General features: G+C 46.5%; 1 protein-coding gene across 5 annotated transcripts in view; it reads left to right on the plus strand.

Annotated features, from left to right (window-relative positions):
• LOC115126089 (disabled homolog 2-interacting protein-like) overlaps window positions 1–18,952 on the plus strand; it is a 296,491-nt gene that overhangs the window by 206,911 nt on the left and 70,628 nt on the right. The window contains exon 1 of one of the 5 annotated variants that reach the window (XM_065017373.1): window positions 5,428–5,729. The exons of the other annotated variants lie outside the window; for them this stretch is intronic. Within the exon in view, the coding sequence (XP_064873445.1) occupies window positions 5,707–5,729 (23 nt within the window). The 5' untranslated portion in view covers window positions 5,428–5,706. Of the gene's footprint in view, window positions 1–5,427; window positions 5,730–18,952 lie in introns of those variants that run through there. 5 annotated transcript variants of the gene reach the window in all.

The raw sequence follows: 18,952 nt of genomic DNA on the forward strand, positions 1-18,952 counted from the left end.
CACAGGAGCCTCTGTTATGAGGGTTGCGTCTAATTATTGTATAAATGAATGAGTGAGTAAAGATTCAACTATTTGTGAAATTATGTAATGTGATTTATACCCTTTAAAGTTGAACTAAGTCATTGGCCCGCCCCCATGAACACAGACATGATCTGGCTCATGGGACAACCCTTTTCTACTGTTCCGAATAAAACCCGCACCTGAAGAAACCCAATTCAGACCATGCTTACCTCGGTCACCGAGAGGGCAAAGGTTTGAGTAGAGACCACAAAAACCTCAGTATAAGCTAAGGTTGTGATGGTTGTTGAATTCCTAACCAAACCATGTGGACCATTGGCTACACGGATGGAAATGTTTAAACTCTAAGGCTATCGATTCCGGCAGAATAAGAGCAAATCTTTGATACTAATTACTAGTCTGCAGCTAGAAATGATGTACCATTGAATGCGAGGACTGACAACCGCCAAAACATCTATTCTATAAGAACATTTCTGAATGGGACTCTGAAGTATTCATTCTAACCACGAAAAAAGTGCTCTTCACTGACGAGTCGCGGTTTAGTCTCACCAGGGATGATGGTCGGATTCGCATTTATCGTTGAAGGAATGAGCTTTATACCGAGACCTGTACTCTGGAGATGGATCAATTTGGAGGTGGAGGGTTGGTCATGGTCTGGGGCGGTGTGTCACAGCATCATCGGGCTGAGCTTGTTGTCATTGCAGGCAATCTCAACGCTGTGCATTACAGGGAAGACATCCTCCTCCCTGATGTGGTACCCTTCCTGCAGGCTCATCCTAGCATGACCCTCCAGCATGACAATGCCACCAGCCATACTGCTCATTCTGTGCATGATTTCCTGCAAGACAGGAATGTCAGTGTTCTGCCATGGCCAGCGAAGAGCCCGGATCTTAATCCCATTGAGTAAGTCTGGGACCTGTTGGATCGGAGGGTTAGAGCCATTCCATCCAGAAATGTCTGGGAACTTGTAGGTGCCTTGGTGGAAGAGTGGGGTAACATCTCACAGCAAGAACTGGAAAATCTGGTGCAGTCCATGAGGAGGAGATGCACTGCAGTACTTAATGCAGCTGCTGGCCACACAAGATACTGACTGTTACTTTTGATCCCCCCCTTGTTCAGGGACACATTATGTCTCAGTTGTAGAATCTTGTTGTGTAAATGTTTGTATGAACATATGTTAAGTTTGCTGAAAATAAACGCAGTTGACAGTGAGAGGATGTTTATTTCTTTGCTGACTCAACTGCCCAATGTATGACCATATTAGAGACACATATTTCCCTCAGATTACACAGATCCACAAAGAATTCGAAAAACAAACCCAATTTTGATAAACTTCCATATCTACTGGGTGAAATACCACAGTGTGCCATCACAGCAGCAAGATTTGTGACCTGTTGCCACAAGAAAAGGGCAACCAGTGAAGAACAAACAGCATTGTAAATACAACCCTTATTTATGCTTATTTATTTCCCTTTTGTACTTTAACCATTTGTACATCGTTACAACACTGTATATATATATAATATGACATTTGTAATGTCTTTATTGTTTTGAAACTTCTGTATGTGTAATGTTTACTGTTTATTTTTATTGTTTATTTCACTGTTGTATATTATCTACCTCACTTGCTTTGGCAATGTTAACACATGTTTCCCATGCCAATAAAGCCCCTTGAATTGAATTGAATTGATCGGATGGGATGTATAGACATTATGAACAGTATGTGGATAGATTATGTAGTATATCTGAAGAATACGTGGATAGAATAGTATACAGTACATTTGAAATGGGTATAACAGTATGTAAACATTATTAAAGTGACCAGTGTTCCATGTCTATGTACATAGGCCAGCAGCCTCGAAGGTGCAGAGTAACCGGATGGTAGCCAGCTAGTGACAGTGACTAAGTTCAGGACAGGGTACTAAGTGGAGGCCGGCTACTGATGGGTATTTAACAGTCTGATGGCTTTGAGAATATGTTTTACACATCCGCTGTGTTTCTCTGTGAATACCTATGGAGATATGCCATCTGTTCTGCCCTGGTCTGTCTTCCACTACACTGGATACAAACTTATTTCCATTGATAGAGTAGATTTCCAAAGGCATTTTTAATGTAAACCGTCTGACAACACAATGTGGTACAGTATATTATGAACAATGTTGTATTTCGGTCTTCAACAGATCCAGAGGGCTGCACTGAAAATGTGTTAGGCTATATTTCCTCGCCTTCAAAATTAGCAGAAAATTGTCCTCTATCCATAATTTATGGCCACACACACACAATATTTATATTCATCTCTGTCTGTCTCCCTCTACCTCTCTCTCTCTCTCTCTCTCTCTCTCTCTCTCTCTCTCTCTCGTTGTCTCTTTCTCTCTCTCTCTCTCTCTCTCTCTCTCTCTCTCTCTCTCTCGTTGTCTCTTTCTCTCTCTCTCTCTCTTTCTCTCTCTCTCTCTCTCATTGTCTCTTTCTCTCTCTCTCTCTCTCTTTCTGTCCTTTTGTTTGCCTGTAGTGTAAGCCTGTGGGAGCTTGTCAGGAATGCATTTGTTGTCTATAGCTCTTCTCTCTCTCCCTCCACCCCCTTTCTCTCCCTCCATCCCTCCCTCCCTCCCTCCTCCATCCCTCCATCCCTCCCTCCCTCTTTCTCTCCCTCCACCCCTCCCTCCCTCTCTCTCTCTCCCTCCATCCTTCCCTCCCTCCCTCTCTCTCCCCCTCCATCCCCCTCCCTCTCTCTTCCCCTCCATCCCTCCCTCCCTCTCTCTCCCCCATCCCTCCCTCTCTCTCCCCCTCCATCCCTCCCTCCCTCTCTCACCCCCTCCATCCATCCATCCCTCCCTCTTTCTCTCCCTCTTCCCCTCCCTCCCTCCCTCCCTCCCTCCCTCCCTCCCTCCCTCCCTCCCTCCCTCTCTCTCTCTCTCTCTCCCTCCCTCCCTCTCTCTCCCCTCCCTCCCTCCCTCCCTCTCTCTCCCCCTCAATCCCTCCCTCCCTCTTTCTCTCCCTCCGTCCCACTCTGTCAGTGCTGCAGGTTGTGTTCTGTCTGTTTAACAGGTTATATGTTAGCGGGAGCCAGGGGGATAACCTCTAAGAGGGGGGGCCCTAGAGGACTCCCCACAGACGCTTAGCTCACTGAAGTCTTCTATTCTTACCCATGACCCCTATCATTTCTGTCTGCCTCAACAAACTCCCCCCTGCTCCCCTGTAGCGCGCACACACACACACACACACACACACACACACACACACACACACACACACACACACACACACACATCCATCTAGCCACACTCATCATCACTGTGTACACACAGCACTGCTCAGGCTGTGTGTGGGTGCAATCATGCCTCTCGGAGTCTCTGAATGTTATTCATGGATATAGGCAACAGAGTGTCAATTCACATCCGCTGTGTTTCTCTGTGAATACCTATGGAGATATGTCATTTGTTCTGCCCTGGACTGTCTTCCACTACACTGGATACAAACTTATTTCCATTGATAGAGTAGTTTCCCGAAGGCTTTAAAACAAACAAATTGTAAACAGTCTGACAATACAATGCTGTACAGCATATTATGATCAAACCCAGAGAAATGAGGAAATCCTGGCAATGTTGTATTGTTACAGAGTCTAGCCCCTGTATTTTACCTTATGATTGTAGTTGGACTTTAACCAGCCCTACCTGCAGTAAAACCCTGTCTTGGACAGTTTGTCTATGATAAGAGACTAGTTCAAGCTACAGCAGTGGGGTTAACACACTAAACCTCTCTCAATTTCACTTCTTCAAGGCAGATGATAGTTTCTCTCAGTTGGCCTTATGTTGTAAGGATGTTGTTTTGTAAGCCTTCCAGCACCTTGGTTGTACCTAAGCTACCTTTTAAGCTACCTTTTAAGCTACCCTTTAAGCTACCTTTTAAGCTACCTTTTAAGCTACCCTTTAAGCTACCTTTTAAGCTACCTTTTAAGCTACCTTTTCCTCGCTCACCTGTTTTTATACTTTATGGCCCACTGTCTACAGTATAAATACGGTGAGCCTCTCCACTAGCAGGTATTACAGTAACATCAAGCAGAAACCATTACACATCCACGAAGTGAGTTTCCACATTGAGAGTATAGACTCGTGGCCTCCTGTAAATACAAACCTCTGTTTGTCTGTGTGTTCTGAGGCCATTAAGTTACTTAATGGCCCAGTACTCTGGCTCCCCCGTCAAATGGTACCCTATTCCCTGTATAGTGCACTACTTCTGACCAGAGTCCTATGGGCCTGGTAAAAAGTGGTGCACTATAAAGGGAATAGGGTGCCATTTGGGAGGTTGCTCATGTAACAAAGTTCTAACGGCATGCCTCCACAGTGACATCATGCCCTCTCTCCCCAGAAGGTCTTCCTCCCAGTCTGAGAAAACTAAATGAAGAGGGATACATCTGGCAGCATTTCGCGTCTCAAAATCTGCCTGGCCTTATTTCTCTCTCATCCTCCACTCTCTTGCTCTTCTCTCTCTCGTGTTTTCTCTCTCTCTCTCTCTCTCTCTCTTTCTCTCTCTCTCCTCTCTCTCTCTTTCTTTCTCTCCTATCCTCTCTCTCTCCTTTCTCTGCTCTCTCTTCTCACTTAGCTCTCATCTTTTTTATTTTCCTGTAATCCCTCTCTCCGCCAAAAGCCCCTGTATTTTCTCACACACAGCCACTCAGCCATTGTTTTCCTCCAGGAGCTGTTGTGGTGCTCCAGAGGGAGGGGGCAGGCGGGCTTCCTGTCTGCCCAGGATGGTGTGGGAAACATGGGGGGAGGTGCCTGTCACAGACCCTCTGCCTTGAGTACATGGTGACAGAGGGGAAATGAACTCAAAGAAAGGAACTGGGTGAAAAGTGCCCATAGGGACAGATCTAGGATCGGTTTACCTCCTAGAAATTTGACCTCAATTTACTCTAAGAGGCACGCTTGGTCAGTGATGAAATCTGTATTCTGATATGCTGGGGTTGGTGGCACAGATCTAGGATCAGTTTACCTTCCCTTAGGGGTAAACTGACATCAGTGTCGGGCGACTTAATGTGAGGCTCTGACGCATCCCTTGTCTGAAGCTTGGCCGATGATGACTGTGTAGTTGGAGGTAGCATTGACTGTACCATCCTTTATACCCTCAGTTAGAGTCCCACCTCGAAGTGGCTGTGATTTCTTACTTCTTTGATTCAGTAATTCAGTGGGGTGTGCAAGTCATAAAAATGAACATCAAAGTGAAATCAAAGTTCACATCAGCCACTCTAACTTTTTATTACTAAATTATTGGAAGCCTTTTTACTGAGTTATTATATCAGTTGATAATGATTGATGTGTGCACCTATCCCCATTAAACGTTGTCTTCGTGACATTAGAAAATAAATAGTCAACTGATGAAATGCAACTTATTTGTGCCAAATAAACTGTCAAGGCATCAGCTCTTTTTCCCATAAAAAGAAGCGCTATCTTTTTAAACGGGATGTGGAGTGAGGGAGCGAGAGAGGGGAGTGTTTGACAAGGCACAGCAGACTGCTCTCTCGGGACGAATGGGACTAGAACAGCCTATACTGGGAGTAGCGGCGTATCACAAAGGGCAGGCTGCGGCCACACAAAATAGTCTGAAAACAAGCAGCGATTAGCGCGCAGAGAGGAATGCGACCCAAATTGAAGTGGTGTGTCATTGGGAACCCGCGCGAGGTTCCATGGAGCGATGTTTCACCTATTTAGTAAATCGTAAGTGTTCCTATCTTGCTATCATATTGATAAAAACTCGGTTGGTGTGTGTTAATGACAGACAGCTACAGTTGCTGCGCGCTGTTTGATTTCGCGACCTCCACCCTATTTTCCCCGGGGATATAAACGAGTCGCTAGCTACGCTATTGCAAACAGTCGTTACTGTGTTGTTACATTATGTTTACGTCGTCTATGTGGCTTGAAGAACATAATTCCTGGAATGGGAATGCTGTTCGGGTAGACAGGAGCAAGTCAAGCAGACTGGTTGGAAATAGTAAAAGAAGGAGAAGGAGGAATTAGGGACGCGCTCAGACTTGAACAGGGAAATATTTTGCCCCAGGGGCGAATCTACTGTAGGCGTAGCGCAGAACAAGACTTCAAAGCATAGTTCACTTTACTGTTGGGAGGAAATGACGTGTTATTATTTGGTTATTCACTCATCTCTATTTGTCAATTACCGTTCTATTGTGGTTTTGGTCTGTAATAGTTCTGATGTTGTTTATATACAGAATAGAAGAGAGAGAGAGGGAGAGAGAGATCACCAGCTTGCTCTGAATACCAGTGCAGTCATGCAGTAGGCCTACTAGTGTTTTGCCTTGTCAATGTTGACATACTTTATCTGCCTAATACGTTTTTGCATTTAGCAAGCAAGCCTTCCATTCTTACGGACTTCTGCCTCCTTTCCTACCCTTTGTCTTGCGGGGTACATGCGACATAGTGAAGTAGGCTAACAGTAGGTCAGCAGTTCCTACTCTCTCTCCCCACCGCTCTTCTCATATCTTCATCGCCTTCTCTTCTCACAGTGCTATCACTTCCATTAGCACTCCTTTAAGGATGTCGTTGTTATGCAATGGTTTAAGTAAGAAGCCTGCTTGCTTGTAACTTATTTATATTTTCCCCTGCAGCTCAGATTCTGCATGCTGCATGATAACTCTTTATGTAATGTGTTCATTTGACAGTGTCCCTCTCTGCTCATCCTCTTTTTTCTCTCTGCACACACACACACACACACACACACACACACACGCGCACACACCCACACACACACACGCGCACACACACACACACACACACACACACACACACACACACACACACGCGCACACACCCACACACACACACGCGCACACACACGCACACACCCACACACACACGCGCACACGCATACACACACACACACGCACACACCCACACACACACACGCACACACACCCACACACACACGCACGCACGCGCACACACACACACACATAGACGCACACCACACACACGCACGCACACACACACACATAGACGCACACGCACGCACACACACACCTCTTTCGCTCTCTCAGCGGGGAGTAGCCTAGTTAAAACCCATAGTCATGCTTACACTGTTAAAAGTGGGATGGCACTGTTGTTCATCTGAAGTGGTTTTCTGATTGGTACGATCCAAAATACACTTTTGTTTCTTTAACCTATTCTATTCAAAGTGTCTGAAGTACAATAACGCATTTATAGATCAATGGGATTTTTGGCACATTCACATTGCATAGTGGTGGTTGCAATGTAGCTGTGGCAGGAAATTGATGAACAGGAAATATATCATTAATTGCTTGTAACCTAATTAGGTTGCAACAAATATTTTATTTTTCAACTGAGAAAATCTACGTTTTTTTTTTAGGTTGATCCAATGAGTCATTTTTACAGTGTACCATCATTGTACCTCCTATGTGTCCTCATTCTCCTATTTGTGCACAACATTTGAGAGAAATAAGCTTTTTGTGCATATGGAACATTTCTGGGATCTATTATTTCAGCTCATAAAACATGAGACCAACACTTTACATGTTGCCTTTAAATTCTTGCTCAGAGTATTATTGAGACAGCTCTACTGTAGCACTATACATGTAGCTCTACTGTAGCACTATACATGTAGCTCTACTGTAGCACTATACATGTAGCTCTACTGTAGCACTATACATGTAGCTCTACTGTAGCACTATACATGTAGCTCTACTGTAGCACTATACATGTAGCTCTACTGTAGCCCTATACATGTAGCTCTACTGTAGCACTATACATGTAGCTCTACTGTAGCACTATACATGTAGCTCTACTGTAGCACTATACATGTAGCTCTACTGTAGCACTATACATGTAGCTCTACTGTAGCACTATACATGTAGCTCTACTGTAGCACTATACATGTAGCTCTACTGCACTAGCATTTACATGTAGCTCTACTGTAGCACTATACATGTAGCTCTACTAGTGTAGCACCATTTAAAAGCTCATTGAGCACTTTACCTCTGAAAATACATGTAGCTCTACTGTGTAGCACCATTTAAAAGGCATTGAAGGACTCCTCTGAAAAGCCACTTCACTTTAGAAAGTAAACCCTAGTCTTGATTAAATGCAATAGTGTAACAATAGTGTAACAATATCTATAGTTATGACTACTTTTGAGAATAAACGTCTGTAGTTAAAAATGCAAAACTAGATATAAAAAATGAGTTAAAAAAGACAAACAGAGAGGATATAGTGAGGTTGAACTAAACCTTGGCTTTGAAGACGTCAACATAAACTAGTTTCTTTCTGAGGATTTTTTCACTCCTCTCTTCTCCCTCCTCTTTCTCTCTCTTCTCCCTCCTCTCTCTCTCTTCTCCCACCTATCTTACTTCTTTCTCCCTGTTGCCTCGCACCCTCAGTTCAATGATCTGTGGGTCAGAGGGCACACTTCCTGCTCCAACATGAGGCTCCCTCTCATCCTGTGACTGGAGAGATTGGAAACCAATCAAGAGTGTTTACTCCATGCTTATTTCCTGGTTGGGGCGTTCCCAGGTTTCGTAGACCAGGCCATGCCATGTTTTCTCTATATTGGAAGGGAAGGAATGGGGAGGTCTGTGAGCATACAGTATCTTCCTAATGTAGTATCTCTGCTGGCTGGGACCAGTCATCTCTCTGGCTCCTGTAGACAGACTCAGCCAGGATAGCGGGGAAGATCTCTGCTGGCTGGGACCAGTCATCTCTCTGGCTCCTGTAGACAGACTCAGCCAGAATAGCGGGGAAGATCTCTGCTGACTGGGACCAGTCATCTCTCTGGCTCCTGTAGACAGACTCAGCCAGGATAGCGGGGGAAGATCTCTGCTGACTGGGACCAGTCATCTCTCTGGCTCCTGTAGACAGACTCAGCCAGGATAGCGGGGAAGATCTCTGCTGGCTGGGACCAGTCATCTCTCTGGCTCCTGTAGACAGACTCAGCCAGGATAGCGGGAGAAGATCTCTGCTGACTGGGACCTGTCATCTCTCTGGCTCCTGTAGACAGACTCAGCCAGGATAGCGGGGAAGATCTCTGCTGACTGGGACCAGTCATCTCTCTGGCTCCTGTAGACAGACTCAGCCAGGATAGCGGGGAAGATCTCTGCTGACTGGGACCAGTCATCTCTCTGGCTCCTGTAGACAGACTCAGCCAGGATAGCGGGGGAAGATCTCTGCTGACTGGGACCAGTCATCTCTCTGGCTCCTGTAGACAGACTCAGCCAGGATAGCGGGGAAGATCTCTGCTGGCTGGGACCAGTCATCTCTCTGGCTCCTGTAGACAGACTCAGACAGGATAGCGAGGAAGAGTGCAGCACTAGAAAGAAGTCTCTCTGAATTAGTGTCATATTATGGTAACATTCTTCTGCCCTCCTCTTGCGCTCTCTTGTTCCCGTCCTCTGTTTGCAGGTACCATGCTGTGTTTTTGAGGTCACATTGAGGTCAGAGGGGGTGTAGCTATGAGCTGATGCTGTGACGGATCAACAACAAGCTCTGGTCTTTGTCTATGCATGAAGGTATCCTGTTATGTCGCCTGTATCAGATCTATCTGGAGTATCTGCTCATCAAGACATGCTGATGTCCCTTGTTCTCTCCAGATCGTATACTGATACTATATCCACCTTATACATGGCTCTCAAGGCATAGAATGTGCTTCCCATGAAGTGTTCTATTTAATTCTGTGAGAAAAATAACTGTTCCTCCGAACGTTGTCTTCATCAACCTCTGACCTCTGACCTGATTGGCTCATTAAGGGTTATTTATATCCTGACCTTTGTCCTCATTAATGCATCCCTTTTACCTTGAAACCGTTGAAGATCAGTGACTCTCTCTTTAGACCACTTTGTCCACTGCTGTGATTACTGGGACACACACACAATAATAAAAGTGGTCAATAATAATAACATTCAGGTCAGGTCTGGTCTGGTCAGGTCAGGTCTAGTCAGGTCAGGTCAGGTCTGGTAAAGTCTGGTCAGGTCTAGTCAGGTCAGGTCAGGTCTGGTCAGGTCTAGTCAGGTCAGGTCTAGTCAGGTCAGGTCAGGTCTGGTCAGGTCAGGTCTAGTCAGGTCAGGTCAGGTCAGGTCTGGTCAGGTCAGGTCTAGTCAGGTCAGGTCAGGTCTGGTCAGGTCTAGTCAGGTCTGGTCAGGTCTAGTCTGGTCAGGTCTAGTCAGGTCTGGTCAGGTCTAGTCAGGTCTGGTCTGGTCAGGTCTAGTCAGGTCTGGTCAGGTCTGGTCAGGTCTAGTCAGGTCTGGTCAGGTCTAGTCAGGTCTGGTCAGCCCATCCTCTGGCCTGTTGAAGTGGCCAGCTGCTCTGCTACGTTAAACAACAAGGGCCATGACACCATGACAGATGCACCTAAATAGTCTCTCTCCTCTCTCTTGGTCCTATAACAGATGTTACACAGAATATGCAGAACACATCCCGCCCAGCATGTAGCTTGCTCTTTCATAGTAATATGTGTGTGTGTTGGCCTGGTTTCACCTGCTGACCTCTGCACCCTAGACCCGGCTGTGTTGGATCCACAACAGCTGTTATTTAACCACAGGACCTAGGTTTCCAACTAGCTGTACCCAATATGCACTTCTGTGAGTCTTGCATCCCAACGGGCTCCTAAAGGGTCCTGGCAGCAGATAGAGAGCCACAGAGATCTGCTCCTGTAGATGATGTCATTTATAGCCAACACAGCTTCCTGCTGTCTCTGCTCCCTTTGTGTTCCGTGTGTGTGTGTGTGGGGGGGGGGGGGGGGGGGGTGCATGTTTCTGTGTTCAGCTGTTCCTCTCATACAGTATGTGTCTTTACATCTCCTCTCGTAGTGAGGCAGGTAGCAGGCTCCAAGTGAATTGGTGTGTTTGCTGTGATTATTCCTCAATAAATTGGTAGAGGCACTGAAATGCTCAGTGTTTCATCCCCTGTTGTGCGGGCGTGTGTGTGTGTGTGTGTGTCGTCCATCTCCCTGGTGTCATCCCCCTGCTTTGTCTTGATTGCATCTCTCTTTGAGAGAGGGATAGAGTGAGGTCCACTCCTCTTCCTCTGTCTGTACAAGGCTAGAGGACACTAATGCAACACCACCAAACCGTTTCTACTCTCTCCATTCTATCTCTCCCTCTCTCAAAACCAATCAAGGCCATATACTGTGTCAGATGGCCAATGGGTAATTATTATATTATAATATCTGGCTGAGGCTTCTGTGGAGAGAGATTCCACTGTAAGTAGAATTCTAGGATGGCTGAAGCTGCATTAACTTATTAGCTCCAGCTTTTCCTGTCTCCTCTAATGACCATATTATTACATTGTTATTACCTCCAGTACATCATCTGAGTGTATTTGCTGAGTTTCTCTCAGTCTCTGGGGTTCCCTGAGGTATCTCAGTATGTGACAGTGACTTGGTTCTGTTCTGTCTGCCTGATTAATAGACAGGTTCCGCTTACACACAACTTCCGTTCCGTTCCAGTGATTCCTGTCAGGATCTCTCCGTTCTGTTTTCCTCTCGCCCTGTCTTGTCCAAGCTCATTCCACCACAGATGTTGCGATTGAAAGGAGGACACACACACACACACACAAGCACACACAAGCATTGTTGCATCCATATAGAAAGAAGAAACAAATATATTGACTTTGAGATAATTCAACAAAAAACATACGCACCAGAGAAGACAAGAGAAGGGAAGAGCAGAGAAGAGGAGAGATGTGGAGAGAAGAGAAGAGGAGAGATTTGGAGAGAAGAGGAGAGAAGAGGGGAGATGTGCAGAGAAGAGAAGAAGAGAGATGTGGAGAGAAGAGAATGGAAGAGGAGAGGAGAGAAGAGGACAGATGTGGAGAGAAGAGAAGAGAATGGAAGAGGAGAGGAGAGAAGAGGAGGGATGTGGAGAGAAGAGGAGAGAAAAGGAGAGATGTGGAGAGAAGAGAAGAGAATGGAAGAGGAGAGAAGAGGAGAGATGTGGAGAGAAGAGAAGAGAAGAGGAGAGATGTAGAGAGAACAGAAGAGGGAGAAGAGGAGATATGTGGAATGAAGACAAGAGGAGAGATGTGGAAAGAAGAGGAGAGGAAAGAAGAGGAGAGATGTGGAATGAAGAGGAGAGAAGTGGAGAGAAGAGGAGAGTTTTGGACAGAAGAGGAGAGAAGAGAAGAGGAGAGAAGAGGAGAGTTTTGGACAGAAGAGGAGAGAAGAGGAGAGTTTTGGACAGAAGAGGAGAGAAGAGGAGAGATGTGGAGAGAAGAAGAGAGATGTGGAAAGAAGAGGAGAGAAGAAGAGAGAAGAGGAGAGAAGGAGAGAAGAGGAGAGAAGAAGAGAGAAGAGGAGAGATGTAAATAGAAGATAAGAAAAGAGGAGAGAAGAGGAGAGAAGAAAAGAGGAGAGAAGAGGAGAGATGTGGAAAGAAGAGGAGAGATGTGGAGAGAAGAAGAGAGATGTGGAAAGAAGAGGAGAGATGTGGAAAGAAGAGAAGAGAAGAGGAGAGATGTGGAGAGAAGAGGAGAGATGTGGAAAGAAGAGGAGAGAAGAAGAGAGAAGAGGAGAGAAGAAGAGAGAAGAGGAGAGAAGAAGAGAGATGTAAATAGAAGAGAAGAGAAGAAAGGAGGAGAGAAGAGGAGAGAAGAGAAGGGAAGAGTTGAGGAGAGAATAGATAGAATGTCTGTGTGTGGTTGTGTGTGTTTTGTAATGTTGTGTTGAACAACTGTGTGTGTCTGTTTGTGTGTACGTGCGTAAGTGTCAGACCATTTTCCTTTGATGTGTATGTTAGAGTGTTTGTGCCATGGTCCATGCCCAATTGTTCATACGGCTGGCTAGCTAGCTGACTGGAGCGTTAAAACGCAGCACAGGCTACAAAGGAGCTCACTACAGCTCCAACACATTACCCAATCATCTCGCTAGTCTGAAAATATTTTACCCAATCATCTATCTAGTGTGAAAAGATCTTATCCAATTAGTTCACTGGATCTCTTACCTACTCAGCCGGCCCAATCATGTCTCTATTATCTGCATCTCATACCCAATAAACTCAGTGTTGTCAGCCTCTTAGCCAGTCAGCATACTGATCTCGCCAACCATATTGTTTTGGCCAAAGGGGATTCAAAGTAACCCACCGGCATGTGTTTTGGCCAAGGGGATTCAAAGTAACCCACCGGCATGTGTTTTGTATGTATGTTACATTTCTGTGTAAACTGTAGTCAGTGCTGCTACTGCAAATATTGACATGATAGGAGGGATCAATTCCTCTTCCATGACTCATCACTATGGTGATGAGGTCCCATTCAGGACTGACCAGAGCTTGGATAAAGCATAGGGCATGTGTATCACTTCAATAAGATGACTGCTACTTCACAATAGCACACACTGCAGGCAATGTACATCATTTACATGGGGTGATGCATTATAGGCTCTGACCCTGGTCCACTACTGTATTCCATGCTAACCCAGTCACAACACACCCAACACACACACATACACACACATTTACACATCAAATCAAAGTTTATTTGTCACGTGCGCCAAATACAACAGGTATAGACCTTACAGTGAAATGCTTACTTACAGACTCTAACCAATAGTGCAAAAAAGGTATTAGGTGAACAATAGGTAAGTAAAGAAATAAAACAACAGTAAAAGACAGGCTATATACAGTAGCGAGGCTATATACAGTAGCAAGGCTATATACAGTAGCAAGGCTATAAAAGTAGCGAGGCTATATACAGTAGTGAGGCTATATACAGTAGCGAGGCTATATACAGTAGCGAGGCTATATACAGTAGCGAGGCTATATACAGTAGCAAGGCTATATACAGTAGCGAGGCTATATACAGTAGCGAGGCTATATACAGTAGCGAGGCTATAAAAGTAGCGAGGCTACATACAGACACCGGTTAGTCAGGCTGATTGAGGTAGTATGTAGATATGGTTAAAGTGACTATGCATATATGATGAACAGAGAGTAGCAGAAGCGTAAAAAGAGGGGTTGGCGGGTGGTGGGACCCAATGCAGATAGCCCTGTTAGCCAATGTGCGGGAGCACTGGTTGGTCGGGCCAATTAGGTAGTATGTACATGAATGTATAGTTAAAGTGAGTATGCATATATGATAAACAGAGAGTAGCAGCAGCGTAAAAGAGGGGTTGGGGGGGTACACAATGCAAATAGTTCGGGTAACCATTTGTTTACCTGTTCAGGAGTCTTATGGCTTGGGGGGAAATACTGTTTGAGAAGCCTTTTTGTCCAAGACTTGGCACTCCGGTACCGCTTGCCATGCGGTAGTAGAGAGAACAGTCTATGACTGGGGTGGCTGGGGTCTTTGACAATTTTTCTCTACACCTCCTGGTGTAGAGTTCCTGGATGCCAGGCATCTTAGCCCCAGTGATGTACTGGGCCGTACACACTACCCTCTGTAGTGCCTTGCGTTCAGAGGCCGAGCCGGTGCCGTACCAGGCAGTGATGCAACCAGTCAGGATGCTCTCGATGTTGCAGCTGTAGAACCTTTTGAGGATCTCAGGACCCATGCCAAATCTTTTTAGTGTCCTGAGGGGGAATAGGCTTTGTCGTGCCCTCTTCACGACTGTTTTGGTGTGTTTGGACCATTCTAGTTTGTTGGTGATGTGGACACCGTGGACACACTTGAAGCTCTCAACCTGCTCCACTACAGCCTCGCCGATGAGAATGGGGGCGTGCTCGGTCCTTCTTTTCGTGTAGTCCACATTCATCTCCTTAGTCTTGGTTACGTTGAGGGATAGGTTGTTATTCTGGCACCACCCGGCCAGGTCTCTGACCTCCTCCCTATAGGCTGTCTCGCCGTTGTCGGTGATCAGGCCTACCACTGTTGTGTCGTCTGCAAACTTAATGATGCCTGGAGTCGTGCCTGGCCATGCAGTCGTGGGTGAACAGGGAGTACAGGAGGGGACTGAGCACGCAGCCCTCGGGAGCTCCAGTGTTGAAGATCAGTGTGGCAGATGTGTTGCTACCTAACCTCACCACCCGGGGGCGGCCCGTCAGGAAGTCTAGGATCCAGTTGCAGAGGGAGGTGTTTAGTCCCAGGATCCTTAGCTTGGTGATGAGCTTTAAGGGTACTATGGTGTTGAAAGCTGAGCTCTAGTCAATGAATAGCATTCTCACATAGGTGTTCCTTTTGTCCAGGTGGGAAAGGGCAGTGTGGAGTGCAATAGAGATTGCATCATCTGTGGATTTGTTTGGGCGGTATGCAAATCGGAGTGGGTCTAGGGTTTCTGAGATAATGGTGTTGATGTGAGCCATTGCCTTTGTCTTCTTTGGCACAGGGACTATGGTGGTCTGCTTGAAACATGTTGGTATTACAGACACATGTGATAAGGTCAGGACAACCACCTGTGTAGAGTGAGTGTAAGTTTGTGCAGCAGCATTTATGGATGGTAGGAAACATTGCTGGGCTGACAGCAGAGTGCCATGTCAACAGAGAGCTAGGTGGGGTTCAGCCCTACTGCTGCTCTAGGCCTTAGTGTTAACACTATCCTCCATTAACTGTCCTCTGTTTATCAGACCGGCTGGCTGGCTGCATTACGGCTCTTGTCCCTTTTTGCTGCTATAGGCTATTGCTGCTGCAGGTGTACAGTAATCTGGGAAGCTAATCACATGACTAAGGACAGCCAATGAATGTGACCAATGGTTAAATAAGGTTGTTGTCCTACAAATGTAGCCGTTTAGGAGCTTTAGGGTGGACTGTTAGTTTTCTGTGTTATTTAGCTCTGCACTACTTTACCCACACATCATATTTTCAGTTGGTTGGTTATCAGTGTATCTGCAGTCCCTGGTGGAGTGCTAAGTCAGTCAGCGTGGTGTTACACCCTTAAGTGCCCTGACACCTCTGTGGCTGAGTGATTTGGGTTCCTACCAGATCCTCAGTCTGATAGGCTATCTGACGGAGTTTACTTCAACATAGAAACAGGATGCAGACAGGCTCTGTGCGGGCCGGGGTTCAGAAGCTCTTAGAGTCCATTACTCCTCTCTCTCCTGTCCCTGGGCCCCATTCTAACCAGGTTTCCATCGGCCCAGCCGTGCTCGGGCTGGATAGAGTGACTGTATCCCAGACGATGAGCAGGGCCTGGCCAGGCCGGTGGAAAGACTCTCTACTAAGTGAATTATCGGTTGATTCTGAGAAGAGAAAAGGCAGACATTCAGGCTGGTCGATAAGACTGGGAAGCTAAGCAGAGCTTTTTCCATATTGCCCAGCTCAAGTTTTATATATGTCCTATCTCTGTACGTCAGAGGGGATATTCTGTCTGGGAGAAATAAGGCCTATCTGTTCTATTCCTGCTCTGCCTCTGAAATATTTACATGGAAAGAATAGAACCCAGAGGACTGGAGACAGAAGGAGGAGGAGAGGAAACCCCCCACCCTGCCCATTGAAGAAGGGATGGGAAGGAGAGGGTGAGAACAGGAGAGAAAGAGTGATGGGAGGCAAAGACCAGTGTTAATGACAAAGATAATTCCGTTTGCATCAAGTATAGCCCCCATCCACAAGTTAACATGGAGAGAGTTAGAGAGAGAGAGAGAGAGAGAGAGAGAGCATGCAAATGAAGACGTTAGCTGAGAATAGATGGTGTTGGGGGATGGAGAGGAGGAGAGGAGCAGATTATTGTAAAGCTAGTTGTTATCTGTGAATGAGCTGAGGTATGACAAGACACACACACACACACACACACACACACATACAGATACATACACATCACAGGGGATCTACTCTGATGCAGGAGCTATAAGCATCACTTCACAGAATGCATTTTATTTGACATGCATCTTAACAGCTTCTTTCATAGCACTATTACAGTTAGGTAGAGGTGCCTATCATATAAAATACACATATACTGCTACGCAATACAGACATGTCACATTGCTATTCAGATATTCACTGTCACTCTCATTTTCCCACTGACACTGGTAGATGGAGTGATGGATGCGGAGGGAGGAAGTGACAGAAAGATGGATGTGTGTTGGTTGCCATGTTAATTCCACTTTAATTAAGTGTTTTGGGAGTACATTGAAAGTGTCTGGAGACTGGGACTCCACCCTGGAGTAGAAGGGTTCTCCCTGGGGGAGAGAGACAGACAGGAGAAGGAGACTGGGACTCCACCCTGGAGTAGAGGGGATCTCCCTGGGGGAGAGAGACAGACAGGAGAAGGAGACTGGGACTCCACCCTGGAGTAGAAGGGATCTCCCTGGGGGAGAGACAGACAGGAGAAGGAGACTGGGACTCTACCCTGGAGTAGAGGGGTTCTCCCTGGGGGAGAGAGACAGGAGAAGGAGACTGGGACTCCACCCTGGAGTAGAGGGGATCTCCCTGGGGGAGAGACAGACAGGAGAAGGAGACTGTGACTCCACCCTGGAGTAGAGGGGATCTCCCTGGGGGAGAGACAGACAGGAGAAGGAGACTGGGACTCCACCCTGGAGTAGAAGGGTTCTCCCTGGGGGAGAGAGACAGACAGGAGAAGGAGACTGGGACTCCACCCTGGAGTAGAGGGGATCTCCCTCGGGGAGAGAGACAGACAGGAGAAGGAGACTGGGACTCCACCCTGGAGTAGAAGGGATCTCCCTGGGGGAGAGTGACAGACAGGCGAAGGAGACTGGGACTCCACCCTGGAGTAGAGGGGATCTCCCTGGGGGAGAGTGACAGACAGGAGAAGGAGACTGGGACTCCACCCTGGAGTAGAAGGGTTCTCCCTGGGGGAGAGAGACAGACAGGAGAAGGAGACTGGGACTCCACCCTAGAGTAGAAGGGTTCTCCCTGGGGGAGAGTGACAGACATGAGAAGGAGACTGGGACTCCACCCTGGAGTAGAAGGGTTCTGCCTGGGGGAGAGAGACAGACAGGAGAAGGAGACTGGGACTCCACCCTGGAGTAGAAGGGTTCTCCCTGGGGGAGAGAGACAGACAGGAGAAGGAGACTGGGACTCCACCCTGGAGTAGAGGGGTTCTCCCTGGGGGAGAGACAGACAGGAGAAGGAGACCGGTAGACCTTACATTACATAACATTACAGCCTCTCAGGGTTGTACAAGACCTCTAGCATATTTCTCTCTCGCTCTCTATGTCTCTCTATCTGTCTCTGTCTCTCTCTCCATCTCTCTCTCTCTCTCTCTCTCTCTCGCACTCTCTCTCATTCATCTTGACAGTCTGTGTATGTTTCCTCACTCAAAGAGGTCAATGGCTGTTTCCTGTGTATTTGTTTGAAGAGCAGGAAGTGTAGCTGTAGTGGGGTGTATAGAATGACGTGTCCTGTCTGACTCACACTGCTATGTTTCAGGTGGACATCCTCCAAACCTCTGGGCTTTGCTCAGAAAAAGGATGTTTTGAGTTCTTCCTCAGCACAGCATGGTCCACCAGTCACTAAGTTCTCCCTCTCTGTTTCCACATTCAGAGGAACTACAACAACACCATCTACAAAACATTTCATCGAAAGGGAATGTATGTGGTGGCTAGTGAGAGGAGCTATAGGAAGACAGGCTTATTATAATGTCTGGAATGGAATAAATGTAACGGTATAAAACACATCAAACATATGGAAACCACATATTTATATTCATTCCATTTATTATATTCATTCCATTTATTCTACTCCAACCATTACACTGAGCATGTCCTCCTATAGCTCATCCCACCAGCCTCCACTGATGTAAAGATAACGTTTGATTGACGTCCAAACTCTCTTCTCTACCCAGCTGTCTGTCTGACAGAGAGAAACTATATTCTCTACCCAGCTGTCTGTCTGACAGAGAGAAACTCTCTTCTCTACCCAGCTGTCTGTCTGACAGAGAGAAACTCTCTTCTCTACGCAGCTGTCTGTCTGACAGAGAGAGAAACTCTCTTCTCTACCCAGCTGTCTGACTGACAGAGAGAAACTCTCTTCTCTACCCAGCTGTCTGACTGACAGAGAGAAACTCTCTTCTCTACGCAGCTGTCTGACAGAGAGAAACT

Source organism: Oncorhynchus nerka, linkage group LG4 (assembly GCF_034236695.1).
Source record: "Oncorhynchus nerka isolate Pitt River linkage group LG4, Oner_Uvic_2.0, whole genome shotgun sequence".
NCBI classification, from domain to species: Eukaryota; Metazoa; Chordata; class Actinopteri; order Salmoniformes; family Salmonidae; genus Oncorhynchus; species Oncorhynchus nerka.